Source organism: Zingiber officinale, chromosome 4B (genome assembly GCF_018446385.1).
Source record: "Zingiber officinale cultivar Zhangliang chromosome 4B, Zo_v1.1, whole genome shotgun sequence".
Taxonomy (NCBI): domain Eukaryota; kingdom Viridiplantae; phylum Streptophyta; class Magnoliopsida; order Zingiberales; family Zingiberaceae; genus Zingiber; species Zingiber officinale.
Genome location: NC_055993.1, coordinates 103,722,225 through 103,749,135, shown reverse-complemented (window position 1 = coordinate 103,749,135; position 26,911 = coordinate 103,722,225). Strand labels below are relative to the sequence as shown.

The 26,911-nt window shown below is 39.1% G+C and overlaps 1 protein-coding gene across 1 annotated transcript; it reads right to left on the bottom strand.

Annotated features, from left to right (window-relative positions):
• Positions 1–10,170: 10,170 nt before the first annotated feature.
• On the bottom strand, positions 10,171–10,665 carry LOC121978490 (ethylene-responsive transcription factor 3-like). Its single transcript, XM_042530832.1, has one exon. It carries the CDS (start codon positions 10,663–10,665, stop codon positions 10,171–10,173), a length of 495 nt encoding a protein of 164 aa, XP_042386766.1.
• Positions 10,666–26,911: the final 16,246 nt, after the last annotated feature.

The following is a 26,911-nucleotide window of genomic DNA, read 5'->3' as shown; positions in this document are numbered from 1 at the left end:
TATAGGAGGGATATATCCCATCTACATCACTCACATCCCTCCGCATAATTTGTTACACACCCAGTAATCGCCTTTATAGTCCACCCAGTTACGGGTGACGTTTGACGAAGCCAAAGTATGTAACTCCTTATATAGGGAACCATGGTGACTTCAGGTCCAAGGGCTAATAGTCATACTAATAGCCACATGAGAAAGTATATGACACTCATATAACGATCCATGATACTTTCTCATGGCGGGTCATTCAGTATACATTCTCCAATGCATATCCATGTGTCAACTTGATATCTCTATATCCATGACTTATGAGATCAAGTCATCGAGTTGACCTATATTCTAGTCTCGTCGCATTAACATTATCCCTGAATGTTAATACTTGACTAGGAATGATTAAGAGTAGTGTTCTCTATATCATCTCACTATTGATTCAACCAATTGATTGATATAGATAAGAACCTTCTACTCAAGGACGCTATTATACTTAGTTATTTAACACCAATACAAGTAAGTATAATAACCATAAAGAAATGCCTTTATTAATATATAGGAATATGATACAAGAAGTTCATACAACAATCATCACATGATTAGCTCTAGGGCTCTAACTAACAATCTCCCACTAGCACTAGTGTCAATCAGTATAGGCTCTAAGGCCCAATGACCTAGTGTGGCCATCATGCTTTCTCTGTGCCAAAGCTTTGGTCAAGGGATCAGCGATGTTAGCCTCTGTGGGTACTCTGCAAATCTTCACATCTCCTCTATCGATGATATCTCGAATGAGATGGAAGCGCCGTAGTATGTGTTTGGTCCGCTGGTGTGAGTGAGGTTCCTTAGCCTGCGCAATTGTTCCATTGTTGTCACAATAGAGAGCTCAATAGGATCTGTAATGCTAGGAACCACCCCAAGCTCAGTAATGAACTTGCGGATTCAAACTGCCTCCTTTGCTGCTTTTGATGCAACAATATACTCGGCCTCTGTTATAGAATTAGCAACTGTATCCTACTTCGAACTCTTCCAGCTCACAGCACCATCATTCAAGCAAAACACGAACCCAGACTGTGATCTATAGTCATCCTGGTCAGTTTGGAAGCTAACATCACTGTAAACCTTTACAGTTAGCTCATCATCGCCTCCATATATCAAGAAATATTCTTTAGTCCTTCTCAAGTACTTAAGAATATTCTTGATCGCTATTCAGTGACACTCACCTGGATTTGACTGGTATCTGCTCGTCATGCTCAAAGCATACGAAACATCAAGACGAGTACATAGCATGACGTACATGATAGATCCTATGGATGAAGCATAAGGGATCTTATCCATGCGGTCTCTATCCTCTCTAGAAGAGAGACTTTGAGTCTTCGAAAGACTCACACCATGTGACATCGACAGAAAACCTTTCTTGGAATTCTGCATGGCAAACCGTAGTAATACCTTGTTAATGTATGTACTCTGACTTAGGTCAAGCAATCTATTAGATCTATCTCTATAGATCTTAATGCCTAGAATACAGGCTGCTTCACCTAAGTCCTTCATTGAGAAATAATTCCCCAGCCAAGTCTTAACAGACTGCAACAAAGGGATGTCGTTCCCAATGAGTAGTATGTCATCCACATACAATACAAGGAAGACAACTGTGTTCTCCACAACATTCTTGTAGACACAGGGTTCATCTTCATTCTTGATGAAGCCAAACTATTTGATCGCATCATCGAATCGAAGATTCCAGCTCTGAGAAGCTTGCTTTAGTCCATAAATGGACTTATGCAGCTTGCATACTCTGCCAGTATGTCGTGGATCTACAAAACCCTCAGGTTGTGTTATGTACACATCCTCGAGCAAGTTTTCATTCAGAAATGCAGTTTTGACATCCATCTGCCAGATCTCATAATCGTGTATGCTGCAATAGCAAGCATGATCTGAATGGACTTAAACATCGCTACTGGAGAAAAAGTTTCATCATAGTCAATACCATGAATTTGTTTGAAACCTTTAGCTACCATACAACCCTTATATATAAGTCCATCCATGTCAGTCTTTCTTTTAAAGACCCACTTACACCCAATGGGTTTGACCCTTTCAGGTGGATCAACCAAAGTCCATACTTGGTTGGTGTACATGGATTCCATCTAGGATTTCATAGCCTCTAGCCATTTCTCAGAATATGATCTCATCACAGTTTCCTGATAGGAGGTAGGCTCATTCTCAACGAGCATAATGTCATCATGGTCAGACAAGAGAAATGAGTATCTCTTAGGCTGACGACGTACCCTATCAGACCTACGAAAAGGTATGCCCACTTGAACTGGTTGTTGTTCCTCAACTCCTTGTGGAACAATCTCATTATCCACAACACTTTGTGGTTCCAGTTCAACTTCCATCAAGACTTCAGTGCTATGGTCCATATCTTGAACTTTTTCAAGATTGAACGTACTCCCATTAATTTTTTTAGAAACAAAGTCTCTTTCTAGAAATACCCCAGTCTTAACCACAACTACTTTGTGTTGACTGGGAATGTAGAAGTAATATCCCTTCGTTTCCTTGGGATATCCTATAAAATAACACTTATCGGATTTGTGTCTCAGTTTGTATGAGACTTGACGTTGAACGTAAACCTCACAACCCCAAATCCTCATAAAAGACACCTGGGCATCTCTCCCAGTCCATATCCTATATGGTGTCTTTATCACAGCCTTGGATGGAACACGGTTGAGTATGAAGGCTGCTGTGTCCAGAGCATAGTCCCAAAGAGATATAGGAAGATCTGTGTGACTCATCATAGACCGTACCATATCTAATAGAGTACGATTCCTCTTTTCGAATACACCATCCATTGTGGTGTTCCAGGAGGAGAGAGTTGGGATAGAATCCCACACTCAGCTAGATAGTCACGAAACTCATGGCTAAGGTATTCTGCACCTCGATCTGATCGAAGTATCTTAATACTCTTGCTAAGCTGGTTTTGTACTTCATTCTTGAATGCTTTGAACTTTTCAAAGGATTCTGACTTATGTGTCATCAAATACACATAACCATATCTACTGAAGTCATCAGTAAAGGTAATGAAGTACCTATAACCACCTTTGGCAGCGACATTGAAAGGGCCACATACATCACTATGTATAAGTCCTAACAAGTCAGTCGCTCTTTCGCCGTGTCCACTAAAGGGAGTCTTGGTCATCTTGCCCAATAGGCATGACTCGCATGTCTCATATGATTCAAAATCAAATGAGTCCAGCAAACCATCTTTATGGAGCTAGGATAAGCGTTTGTCATTTATATGATCTAAGCGACAGTGCCAGAGATAGGTTTGATTCATTTCATTTGATTTGAACCTTTTGGTATTTATGTTATAGATGAGGTTCTCCAAGTCTAGAATATAGAGTCCGTTCATCAATGGTGCACTATAATAGAACATATCGTTTAAATAGATAGAACAACATTTGTTCTTTATGATAAACGAAAAGCCTTTCTTGTCCAAACAAGAAACTGAAATTATGTTCTTAGTAAGAGCAGACACATAACAACATTCATCTAATTCTAGTACAAGCCCAGAGGGCAGAGATAGAAAGTAAGTCCCTACAGCAACAGTAGCAACCCGTGCTCCATTGCCTACTCGTAGGTCCACCTCGCCCTTCGTCAATGCCCTGCTATTTCTCAATGCCTGCATATTAGTACAAATGTGAGAAATACATCCGGTATCTAATACCCATGATGAAGAAATAGAGAGATTAACTTCTATAACATATATACCTGAAGTAGAAGTCTCACTTCTCTTCTTCTTAAGATCTTCCAAGTAAACTTTGCAGTTCCTCTTCTAGTGCCCGGTTTGACCGCAGTGGAAGCAGGTAGCATCCTTGGCGACCCCTCCTTTGAGTTTCAGTGCCTTGCCTTTGCCCTTGGGTTGGGACTTTCCCTTACCTTTAGGCTTGCCCTTGCCTTTGTGCCTTTGTACCATCAAAATAGAGTTGGACTTAACCTTCTTAAGATTGAGTTCAGCAGTTCTCAACATACTCAGAAGCTCAGGCAGTGGCTTGTCAATTTCATTCATATTGTAGTTCATGACAAATTGACTGTAGCTCTCTGGTAAGGATTGCAAGACCAAGTCAGTGGCCAGCTCTTGGCTAAGTGGGAATCCCAACCTTTGTAGGTTTTCTATGTACCCAATCATCTTGAGCACATAGGGTCCTACGGGAGTCCCATCTTGCATTTTGCACTGAAACAGTGCCTTGGAGATCTCGAATCTCTCGTGCGTGCCTCGCTTGTCCTTGATATAGTTGACGAAGATGTTCAACCATATCATAAACACCCATCAACTCGTGTTGCTTCTGAAGCTCAGAGTTCATGGTTGCGAGCATGAGACATGACACATCTAATGCATCATCTTGATGCTTCTTGTAAGCATCTCGGTCAGCTCGCGTGGCAGTGGCAGGAGGTGCCTCGGGAATGGGCTGCTCCAGGACGTAAAGTTTTCTTTCTTGATTGAGAATTATTCTTAGATTCCTGTACCCATCCAGGAAATTAGCTCCATTGAGCTTGTCCTTATCAAGGACAGAACGCAGAGAGAAGGTGTTTATGTTTATCGACATGACAATCTACAATAGAAAAATACATAAAATAAATATCATATTCCACTAATAATTTAATTAGGCCTTTAATTAAATGATGCTCCCACTGAATTATAGAACTTTTGTAGAATCGAGTCATGGATGTGGTCAAACCACCCTCACTAGATTCTAACCAATTAGCTATAATTCTTGCGAGACAAGATCAACATCATACAATGCCTTGAGTTAGCTTTGGCTAAATCGCCCAAGACATAGTATGATCGGTAGGTAACTAATTACCAATTACATCTCTATGCAACTCTTGTTTATAGGATCAAGATCCGCATGTATATTAAAACTTGAGTTAGCTTTGGCTAAATCGCCCAAGAGTTAATATAAATGTGATTTTGACCTATCTTCCAACCATTGAAAGAATGCCTATAGTTAAACCCGATCCAATTGAGTTAACTAGTTTTACTCAATCTAATTGAGTTTGTACTCATCCAAGCTTTGATAGGCAGGACCAAGATTGTCCCTCTGCACCCTACCAAGGTAATATGCGTTGCTCTGCTTTGACAGATTCAACAACAACATGTGATCGAGATAGTGATGGGTATCAAAACGTGGTAGACATTTCGAGTTGACGCGATTAAGATCTAATCTAATCTAATTGTTAATGTGTATCATATACGCGATTAAGATCTAATCTAATCGTTAAGATGTATCATATACGCGATTAAGATCTAATCTAATCGTTAAGGCACTAATTAATTACTCTACTCTAACATGCATCACATACACACAAGAAATTAATTAAATTTTGATTAGGTCATGACCTTACTACGATCTTCTCAAGCTAATAAGAAGATCGGACGGTCAACCTAGGGTCAACAACTTCTCCAAGCTCCTCCCTTTGACCACCATGTGTTGCTCGCACCCTCCTCGTCGTTCCTTCTCGAGTGGACCTTCCACCGCTCCATTTTTTTTTGTACATTACAGAAATGAAACTCGAGTTACATTCGAGTCTAAAACTATATTACAACAAGAATATAAAAGAGAGGTACAACGCGCAAGTTGCATATAACAAATACAACACGCACAATCACACAAAATGGCGCGAAGGCCATATTATGAATTACAACACATTTAGTCCAATCAAATTGGGTTTTTGGGCCATGATCATCACAAAATCATACATAATTCTAAATTATGTATTTATATAAATTTCTGCAATTTTACTACTGTTTTTATAATTTTATGAGTTATAATTTCCCGGCGGTCCCGTTTAGCGATTTTCGAGCGCGATCGTGGGACAATGCCCCTTGCGGGGTTAGGGGCAACACCCCTTCTCGTGAAATGAGTCTCACGAGTGTCCTATTACGATCTTACAACGCCTTAAGCTGTTGTTCCAAAACTATTTGGGCGAAACCTTGCCGTTTTGGAAGGTTTTTCTCGGTATACGAAGCCTACAAGTGTCCAAGCACTTGTTGCTTTGCATCTCCAAGAAAAATACTCATAAAATCTATAAAAATCATAAATTTATGGAAACTTATAGATCTGATATTTTTCATAAAAAAATACGAACACTACAACAAAAACCTTCATAGACATCGGTTTTCCACCGGTGTCTATTTCATTTTCGACCGATGTCTATGAAGCCGATGTTAAAAGTCTGCCATTTTAGACATCGGGTTAAAACTGATGTAGTATCACTTAACGACACCGGTCTTCGAATCGGTTATTAACCGGTGTAGTATCACTTAACGACACTGTTTCATCAACGGTGTAAAACCGATGTAATATTGTATGTTAATAACACCAGTTTTGGCAGCGGTAAATGACCGATGTAATATTAGTTAATAACACCGGTTTTACAGCGGTGGAAAACCGATGTAATATGTATATTTTTTAACAGCACAATTTGATTTCCGAAACAATGAAAAACCGACAATAACAAAAAAAAAACACAAATATTCACAATTTATACAAATATTCTTCATTCAATAATATCCATAAAATACACAAATATTCACAAATTATATAAATAATCTTCTTACAATAATATCCATAAAATACCCAAACATTCTTTTTACATCAAAAGCTAGCTAATAGATATCAAAATCAAGGTAGAACATTCTTTTAACACATCAAGGTAGAACCGCACTTCAAATGTAATCTAGCATGCATTCAGCCCACTCGAACCATACTTCATCAATTTCAACTCTGGAATAGTTGAGATTTGTAAACTGTAAAAACACATAAATCCACCATATGTCAAATAACTAAAACAAATGTGTACATGTATCAAATAAAATAGAATACTGAGTTTTTAAAGGCTGCTGTGGAAGATAACGAATATAACATAGAATCTAAAACTTTCATATATGACACTTAGTATATGCTGCTTAGAATATAACATAGATAATTTGCTCCTTCTAATTCAAGTGTACAGATTGATAAGAACCGACAGCATCATACAACAACTTACTAGGCATGATAATGGTTGAACAAAGAAATATGACTACACAACAAATCCAGTGAAGGAAGCATAGAAGAACAAAGCTACCTCTGATGAAGAGATATACTATTTATTGTACTACCTCTGATGCCATCTTGGTATCCTGAATATCCTCCAGGCAGAGATAATTCTCCAGAACTGATGCTTCTTCCCATGTTACCACTGCCAACAATGTTGCCTATAGAGCTTGTAAGTCTTAGCCCTACATTACCCAATACTGGAGAAACTCCCAAACCAGGAACAGAACTACGATTCCCAGAAGCTGAACTTGAGGAAATACCAGTTATTGACCCAGTGACTTCATTAATATTACTACTACTAAAAGCATGATTTCCAACAACATTAATACCCCCTCTATTTGTGACACCAGAGCCATGAGGCATCTGCATGAAAAAAAATCCAGAATCAATACTATAAAACACATTCAAAGGACCATATGATGCAGTGAAGTAATGTGGAAATAAACTCATGCCAGACCTAAGATAATGCAACCAAAAGATTGTTTGATGAGAACCGTCCACTAGGAATGCTTCCTCCTGGTTGCTGAACACCACCTGATGGTACAACACCCATTGCGGCCTCTCTGGATGCAAGCGAACCAGGCACATTTGGCAGGTTGAAGCTTCCATGAATATTATGCAATCCTTGAAGACCATCTATTTTTTTACAAACCATAATCAAAATTCCACATACAAGCAAAATTTCACATGAATATGTTAATAAAGTTTATGTAGGAATGTCTAACCAGAAGGATGGAACCCAGGCACTGCCGCAGACTGGCCAGAAAACAATGTGGTATAGGGTCGGCCTGAGAGTCCGCAAGATTAGATGTTGAACCATTAAGAGTTGACTGTACCAAGAGACCCAGTAATTTGATCTGCAAAAGCAAGACTAGTAAAAGCACAGGGCATGGGCTAGGTGCTAACAAACTTGGTATGCTAACCAACAAGAAAGAAACAACCGCGTCAAGTTAGTATTTACATAAACTGTATTGAACATCTGCATCAAACAACAAAAGCTACTCATCTCTAACAATTGAAACTAAGATAAGAATAAGGAATTATATTATTAATACCAAGAGTAAAATTACATCAGATACAAATCCCATACATAAAATAACAGATAGGTAATTTGGGATGAATATTGAAGTCTATAACTATTTATTCTACTTCTCTCCATCAAGCTAGAACATAATGGAGCATAGACATTGATGGTGCTTAGTTTGTCAAGTTGTACTCAATAAAGATTTGAGTAGCACTTTAGATATTAAGTTAGCAAATCATATGAAGTGGCTACACTGGTAGCCGCTAGAAGAATAAATGATGCTAGTCATACTATAAATACTGAAGACTTGTTTAAAGTACTACTAAAAAATTTCTTAGAAATAAAGATTATAATGCAATGTTTTTATCTTCAAAGGAGAAACTGTAACCATAAGATGTAAGTGATTGGCTTCAGAGCCTAATTACAACCTAACCAAAAGTGATTCCTTCTTCCTTTTTTTTCCCCCATGAAGAATAAATTAAGCGAGTTAGAAAGACAAGATTTTATCTGGAAACACTCCCAAAGTAAAGCAGGCATGCATTTGTATTAATTTAAGATGGCAATCTATGGCAAGCCCAAAGACAACTAACAAATAAAGGTTTTATCCTATACTCATGCATTATCACACTCCATGAGTCTAACCTCTGGCCTTTATACTCATGAAGCCAACATCACTAATAAACAAGATATCAAATATAAAAATGTTTCTAAAACTTCAAGCATACCAAGATAAAACCCTGACGAAGGGTAAGGTAGTCAGCCTATACGACCGACTTTCCAAACTGACGAAAGAAATAAGTCTGCATAATGTGATGTGACGATATTAATAAAGGAAACAAGTAAGATACATTCCTAGGCTCTATAAGATCATTTAGGCAAAGAGCATTTACACCTATCATCCATAAACTGGAGTTAGGTGTTACCTTTGATAAGGAGTCTTATGTTGCTAGAGATTCTTGTATGCTTTTCCTAGTGTATTAAAAGTTCATACAAAATTTTGGATTAAAGGAACTTACCACCCAAATGACAAAGCTATTTCTGCTCCAAGAATTTGACGAGTGGAACTTCATAAAGCTTGACTGTCTTCTCATTGTCAATGCCTGCATCAACACTCTTATTAAATGTTTCATTTGCTTGACAGAGCACTAGAAGAAAGATACTTTCTTTGAAGAACAAAATGGCTTCAACTAGAGATGATTAATCACCTTTAATCGCTGATTTAGTTTTCCTATAGGCAAGTAGTAATTAGGCAAGCTACCTACTGAATAAATCACATTCATTCTACTTTACTGCAGGGCTGAAAAACTCACACTGCCTTATATCCTAATTCAATAATCAAAGTAAAAAACTGCAAGCCATCATAGCAAAAAAAAATTAACAAGGTTGTGTAATACCACAAACTTGGTGAAGGATCAATACACACAAGAGAAGATATAGAAACAAATTATTCAAACCATACAATTGGAAGAAGCGATTCTAACTTAAAAAATATGGGCATCAGACAAGTATTTGAGGAACAATAAAAGCAACTAAGCAAGATTCATCAAGAGGCTGAACTAATAATCACACTCACCTAAGGTCCTGAACAACTAAACTAAAATATAGAAAGCCAAGTGAATCCTCAGGCAGCAGTCCTTGGCAAAAATTGCCAAAAAAAGTACGAATATTCTCGGTGCACCTCATCATACTGTCCTAGTTTTTTCCTCTACCTTCATGTAGCTAACTCTTCAGATTAAATAATCTAAAAGAAGATTGAAGGAATAACTATAAACTTGATTGTTCTTCAGTCATTTCTTCTTCGTGGGTGGAATTCAGTTCTTAAGAGAGATTTCACTACTATATTATTTATATATGGTAGATCCAACTCAATAGTCAAAGTTTTCTAGTTCAACATAAATCAAAGAAGATCAGATAGAACAATTTAATTAGATACCGCTAATATGCATTTTGATCAAATGAAATCACTGGCATAAATATATAAAATGGCGAGCATGTAAGAAAGCGCAACGATCGATAGTGCTAAAGAGATAAGGAAACAAACGGATTCGTGTGATCAGGATGTCAAAAGCAGAGAATCGTGGCTTGGATGTCGTCATCGGGGGAAGGGAGAAGGTTAAGATCAAACGGAAGTGTATGCCGGTATGTGGAAGCAATGTCACGCTCGTCGTCAACGACGGAGGCCGATGACCCGCAGTCACTGTGGCAGTTTTCATCGTTGTCTGGAATTCTCTGGGGAAGTGGTTTGGCCTTCTTCTCTAGCTGCGACACACATCGGCGGCTCAGCGTCGCGAACGCAGGCGCAGGAAGACGTGGCCTACCGAAGTACTCCACGGTGCTGCTGTGGCTGCTCGACGTCGGTCGTTGCAGAGAGGACGGCGGGGGGTCATGGTGGTCGTCGTAGAAGGGAAACCGGGCGGAGGGAGGGCAGCGGAATGCAGGAGTAGGGGTGGGAGATGCAGCAGCGGCGGCGGCGAGGGGAAAGTTGGTCTTGGCCTTGGAACCACGGGTCTCCGCTACTGCCGCCGCCGGCTCCACCAGAACTCGGCCTTTCTTCATCTGGCCAACAGATCGACGGAATGAAAAGGAACAAAAGAAGGGGGAAGAGGGAGCGAGAGATGGGATCAAAGGAAGAGGAGTGCTGATTTCGCCATGTCGAATTGTTCAAAATTGGGGAGATAAATTGGCTGGTTGCTTCATCCACACGAACCAGTAGACCGCGACAGCGCCGACGACGACCGCCGTCCACATCGCCGTCGAGATCCATTACTCGTCTTTCAAATGGTAACTCCTAAAAGGAGGATGTCGGAGGATTAGGGTTTCGATTTACGGTGGGCGAGGAGAAACCCAAAAGAAAGGGCGCTAAGAAAGTCCGCCAGAATTTTGGTTCATAGACACCGGTTTTAAAAATCGCGGTTAAAATCGGTGTCTATTAATGAAAAAAAGACGCTCATAGACATCGGCTAAAAAAACCAATGTCTATGAGCGAAAATTTGCGCTCATAGACACCGGTTTTTGGAAAAACCGGTGTAAAATACTCAAAGACATCGGTTTTTGCTTAAAACTGTTGTTGTTCCACTGATGTCTATGAGGGTTTTTCTTGTAGTGGAATGAAACATGTACACGCTTCGCACGTGACTCTGATACCACTGTTGACACTTTCGGGCCGCAAAAATCGCATTTTGCGTTGTGGAAACCCCGAAGTCTTGCCACCGGATCCGTGCGAAGGTTAAAAATTTTACATGTACATGTTTGTAATCCTAGATCTACTTTAGATCTACATGAAAGAAAGTATACCTTTGATGCGAAGCCCTTCGCTTATCCCGCTCGTCCAAGGTTATTCGGATCTCAAGTGTGTTCAAGTGTATACACTTGTAGAAATATCCACACGGGACAAGAGATGGAAGAAAACACCTAGAGTGTGCTAGCACTCTTGGATGTTTCGGCCAAGGAGGATGAGAGGAAGAGAAGAGAGGAAGAGAGGAGGAAGAAGCTGAAATCAATTGCCTTGAATAACCAAAAATGTAACTCCTCTCCCTTTTAAGTGGCTGGCCACTCTTGGGATACCAAGAGTCATACCTCTTGGTTTTTCTCTATGAGGTGGCACACACATAATATAGCCATGATGATGTGAAACACCATCATTGACCGGCCCCATGTCATGTGGCTTTGGTCAAGTCAAACTTGACTAATGAAGTGGCATTTGGTCAAGTCAAACTTGACCTTTCATCTTCCCTCTCAAGTCAAGTCAAACTTGACTTAAATTCTCCTATGGTTGATCAAATCTAACCATTGATTCAAGCCAATTTGATTTAATGAATCTCTATTCATTAAATTAAATTGATTCAATGAGTCATAATCTAAATTAGACTCATTCAACACATGAATCAAATTGAGTCCAACTCAATTAGCCTAATTTGGATTACGCTTAATCCAATTTGGTTCATCATATGAACTTAATCCTCTTGGTTCATCATATGAATCCATTCTCCATCTAATTGCCTTTTGTGTGTGACCCTATAGGTTCTTGTAACGTTGACAATGCTCCTAAATCCATTTAGAAGCATAAGTAATGAGCGGTATCTAGCAACACATCATTACTACCCAAGTTACAAGAATGTTGAGATCCAACATCACTTTGTGACTACTAATTGTGACCCTTCACAATATATGATAATGTCCTTCTATCCTTGACATCTAGATTGATCAAATGAGGCATAGATCGTGTCATCCTCTAATCAATCTATATCTTGAACTCCAAGTAGACTCACTCTAATCAAATGAGCTCAATATCTCATATTGACTCATTTGGGCATGACCATGCACTTAGTGGTCTCACTCTATCAAGAATGATGATGTCACTCCCGTCATATAGGAGCGATAGATCCCATCTACATCACTCACATCCCTCCGCATAATTTGTTATACACCCAATAATCACCTTTATAGTCCACCCAGTTACGGGTGACGTTTGACGAAGCCAAAGTATGTAACTCCTTATGTAGGGAACCATGATGACTTCAGGTCCAAGGACTAATAGTTATACTAATAGCCACATGAGAAAGTATATGACACTCATATAATGATCCATGATACTTTCTCATGGCGGGTCATTCAGTATACATTCTCCAATGCATACCCATGTGTCAACTTGATATCTCTATATCCATGACTTGTGAGATCAAGTCATCGAGTTGACCTACATGCTAGTCTTGTCGCATTAACATTGTCTCTAAATGTTAATACTTGACTAGGAATGATTAAGAGTAGTGTTCTCTATATCATCTCACTATCGATTCAACCAATCGATTGATATAGATAAGAACCTTCTACTTAAGGGCGCTATTATACTTAGTTATTTGACACCAATACAAGTAAGTATAATAACCATAAAGAAATGCCTTTATTAATATATAGGAATATGATACAACGAGTCCATACAACAATTATCACATGATTGACTCTAGGGCTCTAACTAACACGTCGGACTTGTATTAATGGTAAGTCATCAAGAAGACGATGAAACAAATTCATCTGAATGAGCATCGAGAGAATCGATGAAGAGGGAGCAACATCAGAGGAAAGCAACATTATAGGGGAGCATCAGAACTTGAGACCGACAAGGTAAGTCAGGTACGGTCTTTGACTCTTGACCAGTTATACAAGTTTATTAAAATACTATCAAAAAATTTCTGTAAATTAGAAAATGATAATGAAAAATTATTAAAAAAAAACAAAGAGCTAAAATAAACTTTAGAAAAATGTTTTCGATTAAAATATTTTGACAAGATAAAAATAAAAAATAAAAAAGTAAAAAAACAAATAGAAAATTTGAAAAATTCTGCATGTTCGAATTTTAATACTTCAAATGTTAAAAATTATCAAAGACTAAATTGACGTTTTAGATATCATCATATTAGAAAAATTCACTAAAATTTGTTTCTAGAAGTATTTAGTTAATTCAGTAGAAAGGAATCTATATTGGATTCCAAAATCATGCGTAGATTAAATCCTTATACATGTTTTAATTAATTTAATTTTGTATGTCTAATATTTTCAAATAAATTATTTCATATCATTTCTGTTTGGAATTAATTTGATCTTAATTTTTACGAGAAATAGAATTTCATTACTTATTTGTAAAAAAAATTTAAAATTTTTTGACCGTTGTATTAATTTTTATGAATATTTTAACAAAAATCATATTTTTAAATTTAAAATTATTAATCAAAGTTATTTTATAAAAATTTATTTTTCCTGTGATAATATACTATGTTCTCTATAAAAAAATATTTTCAAAATATTTTGACCATTAATTAAATTTTAATGATTTTTTTTATCAAAATACTCATTTTAAATATTTTAAATTCTTGAACATTTAATTTTTATTTTTATTTTACAATAATACATGCTATTTTACATTTTTAGAAAAATTTTCAAGTTTTTTAAACTCGGAAATTATTTTAAAGATTTTTTTATAAAAAATATACATATTTCTGTCAAAAATAATTTATTACTGCTTATATCAATTTTTGAAGGGAAGCTTTAGTGGAATCGTAATGTTATTGCTGTTCGAATCCTGAAAATAGTCTCTTGCAAAAAAAAATAGGCTAAGACAGACTGCATACAATGATTTAAGTTAGGATTAAAAAATAATTTTCAAATTATTTCTTCCCAAATTGGTTTATAAATTGCAAAAATTCAAATTTTCAAAATTTAAGCTTCAAATTTTTTTTTCTGAGTCATGATTTAAATTACCCTTAGAATTTTTACTCCTATTTTTATTATGATCAAAGGGGGAGAATATTAGATTAAGTCTAGGGAAAAGTATAATCTTTGCATGTTAATTATTTTAATTTATCAATTGCATTGTATGGTTAATAATTTAACTATAATGTTATTATTTTTTTTAATCCTAACTTAACTTTGGTTGATCACATCAGAAAGGAAGAGATTTTAAATACCTCGTGGTAGTTTTGGTGTGATTAACGAAGTCAAGTTAGGTTCTGTTATATTTGACTTTGTGTCTAAGTGTACAGGAACTTAGGAGTACAATAAATCGAGCGAAAGACGCAGCTAGCGAGAAGGATGACACGGAACAAAGTCGACAGGTTCGGTGCGTCCGAGGAATGAGGTGCTACAAAAGAGTATGCCGGCGGATGAGAAGGTAGCGCACGGAGATTTCAAGGGACGAGAAGACGGAACAGAAGATTACTCGAGAATAAAGATCAACTAAGGAGCTGATCTGCTTATCACTTAAAAAAAAAAATTGGATTTTTAGAATAATCTTAAAAGGAACAACACCACGGAAATAATAAAAGAGAGATTTTGGATGTCAATTTGGAGTATTGAAGTGTCAATGCTTGAATTTGTGTTAAAAGGGTTCTCTCACACGCAACTCAGTTTTGCCCATAGAATCACAAGAATTTTGAAGAAGTATCAATATGTTATACATAAAGCACTTACCCTAATTCTATGTGGTTAGTGACAAATATCAGCACATTACTGACATGTGAGGTTTTAATATTTACACAGCGCAGAAACCATGCCATCCTAGAATTTCATACAATAGTAGTGGCAAGAATAACATTTCTGAACCCAACATCAATGCGTATCCAAAGTAGAGATCCCTCCTTTTTGTGTGATTGATGCTTAATTTAAGCTGAAAAAAAGGAACTATAAATCAAACTTGCAAATCTACACGGCTCATGCATAAACTAAGCAGACCCAACAGTTAGTTTTTAAAACTTAACTTCAAAACTGGTGACAGAGCAAAATATATTTTAGTTAAGTCTTTGCTGCTCAATCCTTTATTGTTGCCCAATATGTTGATCCACCCATTATGTTATCGTTTGGCCATCAACCAATTAGGGGAGGACAAAGAACACTGCCACATAATGAATATGTATTTGCTCTTAGGCCAAACTAATGTGTCTATAATAAATCATAGGCTGTAGTACTTAGACATCCTAGGGTTTCATCTTTGTTCAGTTATTCACGACCACATATAGAATAATATACTACTGATGGAGAATGGCTTGAAACGGTAGGATACCACGTATAGAATAATTATTATTATTTGTTTTTCTTAAAAGAAAAAAAAGAAGACAAACGGTAGGAGACACTCCTGCTATAATATTATTACATTAAGTCTAGTCCAAATTACAAAGTATCAAACGAAAATAAGAAGCTGAACTTAAAACAGGAACAATGGAGAGAGTATTTCTGACCATTCCCAACTTGAATAGTCTGATTAGTGTTTCCACAACCAAGTGTACGTAAATCAAGTAGTTGCATTTGTTCCAAGTTTAAATTTTCAATTTTTTTAAGGGGAAAAAAAAAACACTGAATTCATCAGCAGCCATCATCACTGAAAGCCATATATATCACATGCAATAGAAGAATCAACTAGGAAGATGTCTCCTGGATTTTAGTTCAACCTTAAGTGGCTAGAGCTCTCTAAGATCTTTTATAATAAGCATCCAAACAATTCTATTTTGGCCATTTTTAGTGTTCTAAAAAGCACGAGGTGATAGACAGTAGGCGGGCGGACACCCGCCGACTAGCGGCTAGGCGACGCTTAGACAGTCCTAGACAGGGCCGTTTAGAACGCTACTTTTAATGGATCAATTGAATAATACATTTAGTTGATTGAAAGATCAAAAATAATTTCTAAAAGCAATTTGTAAATAGACTGATCTACCTTCACGTCGTTTGGGATTATTGTCAAAACAAAATGATCTTGCTCAGACCTATGCCTAATCAACTAATTAGTTAATTGACATATCCAGTTGACAACTTGAGCAATCCCTTCTTTACTAGCTAACACTCCAACGTAATCTTATGCAATGGTCTAGGATAGATCTAGTAGACATGCTATAATTTGGGATCTACCTTTTTTTTTCCCCCTAAATGGTTATCTTAGTTTGAAGATGTCAAGAATAAGAAGAAGAATAAGAATAAAAATAAAAATAAAATTGAAGAAGTTAGAATCAACAACACTTTAAGTATGTAATATCTCTGTATATATTGTATATCTTATAGATAAATTAATCAAGAAATTTATTTTATTATCTTTTCTTTCTCATCTAGTCAATTTTAACAAGGGTAGGTATAACTGAATACTTGTGGGAGGTCTGAAGCAAGTCAAGATGATCGGATGCTCGTGGGAAAGGCTCTAAGTAGGTCAAAAGTGACCAGATGCTTACGGGAAGACTCGGATCATGAGAGCAATGATGATCCTTCACTTGAGGAGAGGATTGTTAATATTCAATCAAAGTCCCACGTTGAAAAGATTTGGAAAAGATTATGAGTTCAAAAGATATAAGATATCTCCATTGATACGAGACATTTTGGATAAAGCCCAAGAGCAAAGCGGGCTTAGGTCCAAAATAGAAAATATCATGTCATTATTAAGATATATAAATATCCGTTGAGAACAACATCCATTAACCAATTGTGATAGTTGTTGTAATCTTTTGTTGCTTTGGAATCCCGTAATGAGATGGCCTTCCTGGTCTCAGGTTCAAGTTGTTAGGACTTAGGGTCACCAAGAGAGTGCGTGAATGAGGCTTACTTTGCTCTGCTGAAATCGATACTACAATGAATGACTTCTGAAGTAACATCCACCTCTTTTGCTGATAGAGAATGGAAGACAAACTATTATCTTTGATTTACGACCGTCGTTTTGAATTGATGCCATCAACTTGGAGGTTTGTTCTGTTGAATTATAAAGTGATGTTTTATTTTTTTGGTTCGTAATTTTTTAGTTAAGATTTAAATATTTTATTTTATAATTTGAAAGGTTAATCATTGTCGAGTCTTTAATTAGGATAATCTTGTCCGAGTCTTTAGGTGATTAGAATTTATCTTTGTGATCATAATTTATAGGATCTGGTCTTATATGATCCTATTTTATAGGATCTAGCGATAGTTTGTAAAGCCTATTTATAGGCTCCTTCTTTTCTGAATTTTAATATAAGAGAGTTTTTATTATTCCATCGTCCAGTTTTTTATCTCTTAAAATTTCTTCATATCAAGAGCTTCTTCACGGTAAGTCACTTCGATATTCTTGGAGTGACGGAAGTTTCGTCGATTCTGGTTTTTTCTACATGGTATCAGAGCTTTGGTTATTTTCGTGAAGAAGGTTATTGCTCTCTCGATATGGAAGGCACTGGTTGTGTAGCAGGACTTGGTTTGGAATTGTTGAATCAGTCCAACTACCGGATCTGGAAGACGTGTATGGAGTCGTATCTAGTCAGTGAAGATTTGTGGGATGTCGTTTCCACTAATGGAGTTGTCGCTCCGACAAATATCATCGAAAATGCAGAAGCGTTTAAGAAATGGAAGCAACAAAATGCTAAGGCAGAATTTGTTTTGAAGAGATCCATTTCTCATGGAATATTTGAGCATATAATCAGATGTGAGTCTGCTTGTGAAATTTGGCAAACTCTCGATCGATTGTTCAATAAAAAGAATGAGGCTCGGTTGCAAATGCTCGAAAATGAGTTGGCAGTTACGAAGCAAGAAGGTATCTCTATTTCTGAATATTTTCTCAAAGTAAAAAATTTATGTTCAGAAATCTCTCTTATAAATCCTGAAGAACGAATCTCGGAAGCAAGAAAGAAGCGATATATTATTCGGGGTCTTCAACCTGAGTATACTCCGTTTATCACTTCAATTCAAGGATGGGCTCAACAACCATCACTAGAAGAACTTGAAAATCTTCTCTCGTCGCAGGAATCATTGGCCAAGCAAATGGCTACAACGAGTATTAAGGAGGAGCCAAAGAGTGCCTTGTTTGTTAAAAAAGGCAATTTTTATAAAGGAAAGGGTAAGATAGAAGAAAGTACTCCAGATCATTCAAATGCACCTAAGAAGACGTTCAAATGTTATAGGTGCGGCAAACTCGGTCATACTAGAAAAAATTGTCGAGTTAAATTAAAGTCAGAAAATTATGCAAATTTGGCCGATGTGGACAAAAAGCTTGAAAAAGAAGATGATTGGAAGAATTGCTTTCTTACTGATATTGTTGATACTCAACGAGGAACATGCTTAGTAGCAAAAGAAACTTCTCACACAAAGCATCCAACCAATAATGAATGGATTGTAGATTCGGGTTGTGGTCATCATCTTACAGGAGACGAATCAACTTTTTCATGCTCTCAGTTACATGATAGCGGCAAGGGTATTATCACCGCTGATAATACAATTCATAAAATTCAAAAAGAAGGCACCGTTGTTATTGATAATAATCGTGGAGAATCAATAACACTAAACAGTGTATATCACGTGCCTGGGATACAAAAGAACCTTTTCTCTGTTGCAAATGCGGTGGATGCTGGAAACTTCGTGCTCTTTGAACCGCGAGATGTGAAGTTTCTTCGGAACGTCAAAGAAATTAAAGCCGACGTTGTTCATACTGGTACGCGTGTGAATGATTTATTTGTTCTATCTGCATCAAATTCATACATTGAAAAGATGAGCAGCAATGATAATTCCTCTTTGTGGTATGCAAGACTTGGTCATTTAAACATGACTAAGTTGAAGGTTATGATTCAAAGAAAATCAGTTGATGGTTTGCCCGATCTATCAAAAGTTGAGGATGAAAAAATTTGTGAAGGTTGTCAGTTTGGAAAGGCACATAGACTTCCTTTCAAAAGTTCAAATTCACGATGCACAACTCCTTTGGAACGAATACATAGTGATTTGATGGGTCCCACTCTAACTGTTTCTTATTCCGGATGTCACTATATGTTGCTGTTTGTGGATGATTATACGCGGTTCACATGGGTTTATTTTGTGAAACACAAATCAGAGGTATTTTCAAAGTTTCTAAAATTCAAGGAAACTGTGGAAGGAGAATTGTGTCGAAAAATCAAGATTTTACGGACAGATAACGGAGGGGAATTCTGTTCAAATGAATTTTTCTCATTTTGTCGAAATAATGGCATTAAAAGAGAATTATCTTGTCCGGAGACACCACAACAAAATGGCGTGGCTGAGCGAAAAATTAGACACCTTGTGGAGACTTGCAAGTGTTGGTTGCATGCGAAGAATTTATCCAAGGCATTATGGGCAGAAGGCATAAAATGTGCAGCTTATGTTATTAATCGGGTGCCACTCAGATCAAGCAATAATAAGGCACCTTATGAATTGCTTTTTGATGCTAAACCAAACGTGAAGTATCTTCGAGTCTTTGGTTCAATCTGCTACGTTCATGTGTCTGATTCTCAAAGAAGTAAGTTGGATGCTAAAGCAATCAAATGCATTTTCGTCGGTTATGACGAACAAAGAAAGGGCTGGCGGTGTATGGATCCTACGACTAATAAATGTGTTGTTTCTCGCGATGTTATCTTTGATGAGATTTCTTCCCATGATTCTGCAGATATCAACAAGGAAGAAAATAATATGATAACTTTGCCATTATCCCACTTCTCAGAAGACATATCTAAAGAAAATCAAGGAGGAAAGGAGAGCTTGTGTCCAAACCAAGATGATGGCTCTCCGGAGGAAATAACCAACCAACGTCTGAGATGAAATATTGTGCGACCATCTCGTTATAGAGATGATAATTTTGTTACAAATTTTTCTTGCTTATTTGCTAATCCTATTGATGATGATGAACCTTCCTCTTATGATGATGCTAAAGGAGTAAAAGAATGGGAAGCTGCTATGAAAGAAGAAATGGATGCCTTGCAGAAAAATCAGACATGGGACTTGGTTCCTAAACCTCCTGAAGTGCAACCAGTTTCGTGCAAATGGGTCTTTCGAATAAAGAGGAAGGCTGATGGGAGCATAGACCGATTCAAAGCAAGGCTAGTAGCTCGAGGTTTCTCTCAAAAGTACGGGGAAGATTATGAAGAAACATTTAGTCCCGTGGCAAAAATGACTTCGGTACGTACTGTTCTAGCACTAGCGGCTAGCCTGGATTGGAAATTGTGGCAGTTGGACGTCAAAAATGCCTTCTTATATGGAGAGCTTGATAGACATATTTATATGGATCAACCGCTTGGATTTGTGTCCGAGTACCATCCGGATTTTGTGTGTAAATTAAAGAAGGCCCTCTACGGATTAAAGCAAGCTCCACGTGCGTGGTACGGAAAAATTGCAGAATATTTAAGATTCTGTGGCTACGCAACTTCTGAAGCAGATTCAAGTCTCTTTATCAAGAAACGTCAAGGACTCATGGTGATCGTTCTGTTGTATGTGGATGACATAATTCTAACAGACAGCAATTATGCAGAGGTCACTCGTCTTCAGGAAGAACTTTCGTTGCGATTTGATATGAAGAAACTTGGGGAGCTTAGTAATTTTCTTGGGTTGCAAATTGAAAATCTGGATAAAGGAATTTATGTGTCTCAGTTCAGTTATGCTAAACGACTCATTGAGAAATTTGGTTTGATTGATGGAAAGAAGCGATCTACACCACTTGATGTAAATACAAGACTTCGTCGTGACGAAGGAACATGTTTGTTGGACCCTCGTCCCTTTCGTACACTTGTGGGAAGTCTTATTTATTTGACAATAACAAGGCCGGATATTGCCTTCTCTGTTGGTATGGTCAGTCGATCCATGCAAGAGCCAAGGAAGCCACACTTCGAAGAGGCTAAGAAGATCTTAAAATATGTTAATTCTACTCTTAACTTGGGTCTACTCTATGAGAAGGGTGTAGAGTTTTCTTTACAAGGATTTGCAGATGCTGATTTTGGTGGAGACTTGGATGATCGGAGATCAACTTCCGGTTTTGTATTTCTGCGAGGAGCAACAAGTATATCATGGTGTAGCAAAAAGCAAAGTTCAGTATCTCTATCCACGACTGAAGCAGAGTACAAAGCATCTGCTCAGGCTACTCAAGAGTGTATGTGGCTTCGTAGACTCTTTGAAGATCTGCACGTACCCATTGATCAACCCATTCCTATTCATGGAGATAATCTGAGTGCAATCAAACTTACGTCTAATCCTGTCTTCCACGCGAGGACAAAACATATTGAACTTGAGCATCATTTCATTCGTGAGAAAGTGCTCGATGGAATTATTGATATGGTCGCAGTTAAGAGTGAAGACAACATTGCTGACATTTTTACAAAAACACTTCCAAAGGGTGCATTCGAAGATCTGCGATCAAAGCTCGGATTAGTTCTGAGAACATCACTTTAAGGGGGAGTGTTGAATTATAAAGTGATGTTTTATTTTTTTTGGTTCGTAATTTTTTAGTTAAGATTTAAATATTTTATTTTATAATTTGAAAGGTTAATCATTGTCCGAGTCTTTAATTAAGATAATCTTGTCCGAGTCTTTAGGTGATTAGAATTTATCTTTGTGATCCTAATTTATAGGATCTGGTCTTACGTGATCCTATTTTATAGGATCTAGCGATAGTTTGTAAAGCCTATTTATAGGCTCCTTCTTTTCTGAATTTTAATGTAAAAGAGTTTTTATTATTCCATCGTCCAGTTTTTTATCTCTTAAAATTTCTTCATATCAAGAGCTTCTTCACGGTAAGTCACTTCGATATTCTTGGAGTGACGGAAGTTTCGTCGATTCTGGTTTTTTCTACATGTTCTAGCTCCCGAAATAGCTTGCATCTTGCTGCACACTCTTCTACATTTTAAAAAACTTTGGACCAAATGCTTAGTTATCAAACTCGAGAAGCTCTGAACTCATCATGCTAGTTGGATACTTAATGTAGGTAAAAGAAAATAGGACAAGAAATCAGCTTGGCTGAGTAGATGCATAGATGCACCAGATTGACATAAGAAGGTTAGGTTTAAGGCTGCTAGCGTCGAGCCGGTGACCCACCACACGCCGGCATGGTAGTGAAAGGGAAGAAGAAAGTTTGGAACTTGTCCAAAAAGGAGAGCTATGATCTTAAGGATGGAGACTTCCTGTTGGGGACGTGCATCGAGTTAAGTACTGAGTTCTTCACCCGTCTATACGTTCCACCTCTACGCCGATAGTCACCGCCGGCCTTCCAAGGTCCAAACCCTTTCCTCTCATCATTTTACTTCTGTTCCGCCGGAGCAAACAGACAAATTGCAAAACCTGCCCAAGTGTTCATTTATTTCGTGGTAATATTTATAATGTGCTTAAACGTCTAGCATTGTTTCGACATGCCGACTTAACCCTTGACATTTCTAATTTGTTGCCGAATCTAATAAAGTTAAGGAAAAAAAGTGTCAGAGTAAAATATTTTTCATGATTTATTTATGGTATTTTATCATGGGATGAGTGATATTATTTTTACTCCAATATTTTTTTAAAAAAATTGCAATATTTTGATATTTGAAAACATAGATTTATTTTTTTAATACTTTTTTTTTTTTTGCATGTTGGTGCATTTAAAAATTATATATATATATATATATATATATATATATATATATATATATATATATATATTATGTTTGGGTAAGTTTCGGGTATTCGATATTTTATCTTCAGAGTCCAAGTCAAATTTTGAGTCTTCGTATAAAATTTAAATTGAATTTTTTAAGTCTTTATCTGATTATCTCAACTGATATATTCAATTGACAACTTGAGCAATCCCTCTTTTACCGGCTAATGGTCTACGATGAGCTATAATTTTGGATCAGTTTTTTTTTTCCTAAATCACTATCTTAGTTTTAAAATGTAAATTGATGTCGTGATGAGGGGCCCATTGAGTGGATGGTCATTATCATAATAGAGGTTAAAGTCAGGATGATCAATGTCCCTATATCATCGACTGGTCGGGGCGCCCACTCGCCTGACCGGGATAGAGAAGGCTCAATCAGATATCATCATAGCTCGGCCCTTTACCAAACTTCTGATGCTCAAGAAAGAAGTATCGACGAGGCGCACGCCGAACGACAAGCCCGCTCAGACTTACATCGAGTCTCGGAACCAACAAAGCGAAACCACGACCGAGTAGATTACATTCAAAGCGGAGCTTGGACAGTGGAAGGATGGCTGAGCGATTATCCCGCTCGGCCCGAGGACGATAGCGGCTGGACGACAGATGGTTGGCCGAGCGACCCACCCCTCGCTCGGCCTAATAATGAACAAAAGGAGGATCTGGTGATATCCTTCTGGGAGCCCGTGCCACCGACAGACGACATGGTCAGACAGTGGATCGTACGACGGAAGCTTCTACTATCACGTCAGAGATATGCTCAGGTCGTTAAGGTATGGTGTTAGAGACACTTTCCTGATATGTCTTTTCAGGGAAAGCTTTGAGAAGCGTGCATGCCTCGAGGAACGTGCACGCGTGCCCCCAGAGCCCTATATAAAGGGCCCCAAGCTTCAACGGAGGTCCCTCTAGTTCGGAGTCCATGCACAGTCAACAGGAGCGTCACGTCTCCCAGCATCCATCACCTTGACTCTCGGACAAGATCAAATTTGGCGTCGTTTGTGGGAACGCAACCTGCATCCGAGCCGAGAAGATGGAAGACGCTGGACGACTTCACACCGTGACGCTCACCCAAGAGGAGCTCGACATGTTCGTACAAGCTCGAGCACAGAAGATAGTCGAGCAGGCAGCAGCAAAAGGCGCTAGCAGATCGACTGACGCATCATGCAACATCGACATCAGGGGGTTGAGCGGCGCACGAGGACCGGCCGGAACAGCTCTCCATCTGGGGATGAAACAGAGGGTCGATCGGCGCCCATGGGGAGGCACCACCCGCCCCGATACTATTCCATCGGGCTCTGTTCCAAACGCCCTCGGTGATCGCGAAGGCGAATCAACAGCGGGGGTCCTCTTCAGACGAAGCGCCTGTTCGGGACGCACGGAAAGGCAAGGCGCCTCAAGGCGACGCGTCTCTCGAACGAATCAACCTCCAGTTCTCCGAAGCAATATTGCACAACTCATTGCCAAGGCACTACGCTCCACTGGCGATCAGAGAGTACAACGGATCGATAGACCCGGATGATCACTTGGGTACGTTCGATAATGCGGCTACACTTCACCAATACATGGATGGGGTGAAGTGCCGAGTCTTCCTCACCACATTCTCCAGATCGGCACAATGCTGGTTTAGGAGACTACCGGACGGATCAATACAAAGCTTCAAGGATTTTAGAACAGATTTCCTATAGCATTTCTCGAGCAGTAGGCACTACCAGAAGACGAGCGTCAGTTTGTTTTCCTTGAAGCAAGGGCCGAGAGAAACTCTCCGAACTTACATCCAGCGCTTCAACCAGGTAGCTATGGATATCCCCTCAGTCTTATCCGAAACCATGATGAATGCCTTTACACAGGGACTCATCGAGGGGGATTTCTTTCGATCGCTTATCAAAAAGCCGCCCCATGACTAGAGCAACCGTGGAGCGCAAACCACTTCCAACCTTACCGAGTTGGGTGAGAGGTGCGTCTTGTAATAGTTAATGTCTTTGCATCCCTGTACTTTTTGCATACAGGGCATGCAAAAGTAAAAAATAAAGGGTTTCAAAGCTCTGTGCCGAACGTTAAACACGTGTCTCCATCAACGGTCGAGCGACGACCTTAAACCCATGACTTCGTGAAATCGTCGAGCGACGACGTTAAACGCGTGTCTCCATCGACGGTCGGGCGGCGACCTTAAACCCATGACTTTGTCAAATCGTCAAGCGGCGACGTTAAACGCGTGTCTCCATCGACGGTCGAGTGGCGACCTTAAACCCTTGACTTCATGAAATCATTGAGCGGCGACGTTAAACGCGTGTCTCCATCGATGGTTGAGCGGCGATATTAAACCCATGACTTCGTCAAATCATCGAGTAACGACGTTAAACGCTTGTCTCCATCTGCGGTCGAGCAGTGACCTTAAACCCAAGTTTTCGTCAAATCGTCGTGCGGCGACGTTAAACGTGAGTCTCTATCAATGGTCGAGCGGCGACCTTAAACCCATGTCATCATCAACGGTCGAGTGGCAACCTTAAATCAAAGTCTTCGTCAAATTGTCGAGCGGCGACATTAAACATGGGTCTTCATCGATGGTCGAGCGACGACGTTAAACCTGGGAGAAGGTATAAACCTTCCTTAATTCCTTCAATGACACTCGTATGGCCGAGTGGCTAGCTGCAGAAACACCGCTCAAGCAAGCGTCCTCGAAGGTGCTGTCCGTTAGGGGTGATACGCACAAGCACCATAGAAGGTTAAAGGCAGTCATACAAGGAGAATTATAAAAAGAAAGTTCCGTTGAACGGGTGAACATTCATTGCAAAAAAGGGGGTGCACCGCTGAACGGGCAGACTTATATTCAAAAAGTAAATTTTCTACAAGATGGATGCTCAGCTTCACTCTAGATAATCAAAAACGTCATCAGGTAGCGATTCGTTCAGCTTGCTGCGATTGATGACGATGCCCATCAGTACGGTGGGAAGATGGTCGTCCGCCTTGAGCTGCTGGAGCGTCCCGTCAATAGCTAACTCGGAGATCCGGACGATTCGCTGGACGACCTTATCAGTGAATTTGTCCGAGCGAAGGTAAGCCTGCTTCAACACTTCAAGCCTGCCCTGTTCGCATTCTTGATATGTCACTAGAGCCGAGCGGGAGGCTTCCAAAGCATCCTCAGTAGCTTTGAGCTTCCCCTGAAGAGAGGCCTCTACAGCCGAGCGACTGTTCCACTCGGTGACCAGGAAGTCCTCAGCTTCCTTGAGCTTCTGGAAAAGAGCTTGGGCTTCTTGGTTCTTCAGCTCTAAATCATTGATGGCTCGGTTCTTCCTCGCCGTGGCTGACTCGATTTTCTTATCAAAAGTGCTAACCTGTGTGTTGAGCCGGCCAAGCATAACTTCTTGGTCAGTAGTCTTCTTCCGCTCGGCCTCGAGGAGCTTGTTGTCCTTCTCCAGGTTGGCCTTCAGTTTGGTGACCTCAGTAATAGGCGACCCTTGGGAGGAGGACGCGCCACTCAAGATCTTAAGCTTCTTCAGCTTGTCCTCCACAAAAATGAGTCGTTGGCACATGACTATGCTTTCCACCTAGTACTGCAGGCGAACGGGAAAACGTTAACGTCGATCGGAGGTAAATCATGAATTGGTAGTAAAATACATACCCGACGGACATTTGCAGGTGGCTGTTGGCGAGGGCCCCAGGGGGCATCATCTCGGCTCGCGCCCGGGCTTCCTCCCAAATGTTGGCGAGCGATTCGCGGATGAGGATTTTGTGCTCGAGAGTGCGAGGCTGGGCGCTCTGCTCAAGGTAATCCTCTGTTGGCAGGTGGAGGATCGTTGACCGCTCGGGGTCGATTGGGAAAAGGCCACCGAATCGGAAGGTGGGGCCGTGGATGTGGGGAGGATACTGGATTGCAAAACCCTTCGTCGGGTCGGGGGCAGAAAGGTGACCGGT

Coding starts and splice junctions, on each gene's coding strand:
- LOC121978490 (XM_042530832.1), bottom strand. CDS start 10,665: ATGAAGAAAGGCCGAGTTCTGGTGGAGCCGGCGGCGGCAGTAGCGGAG.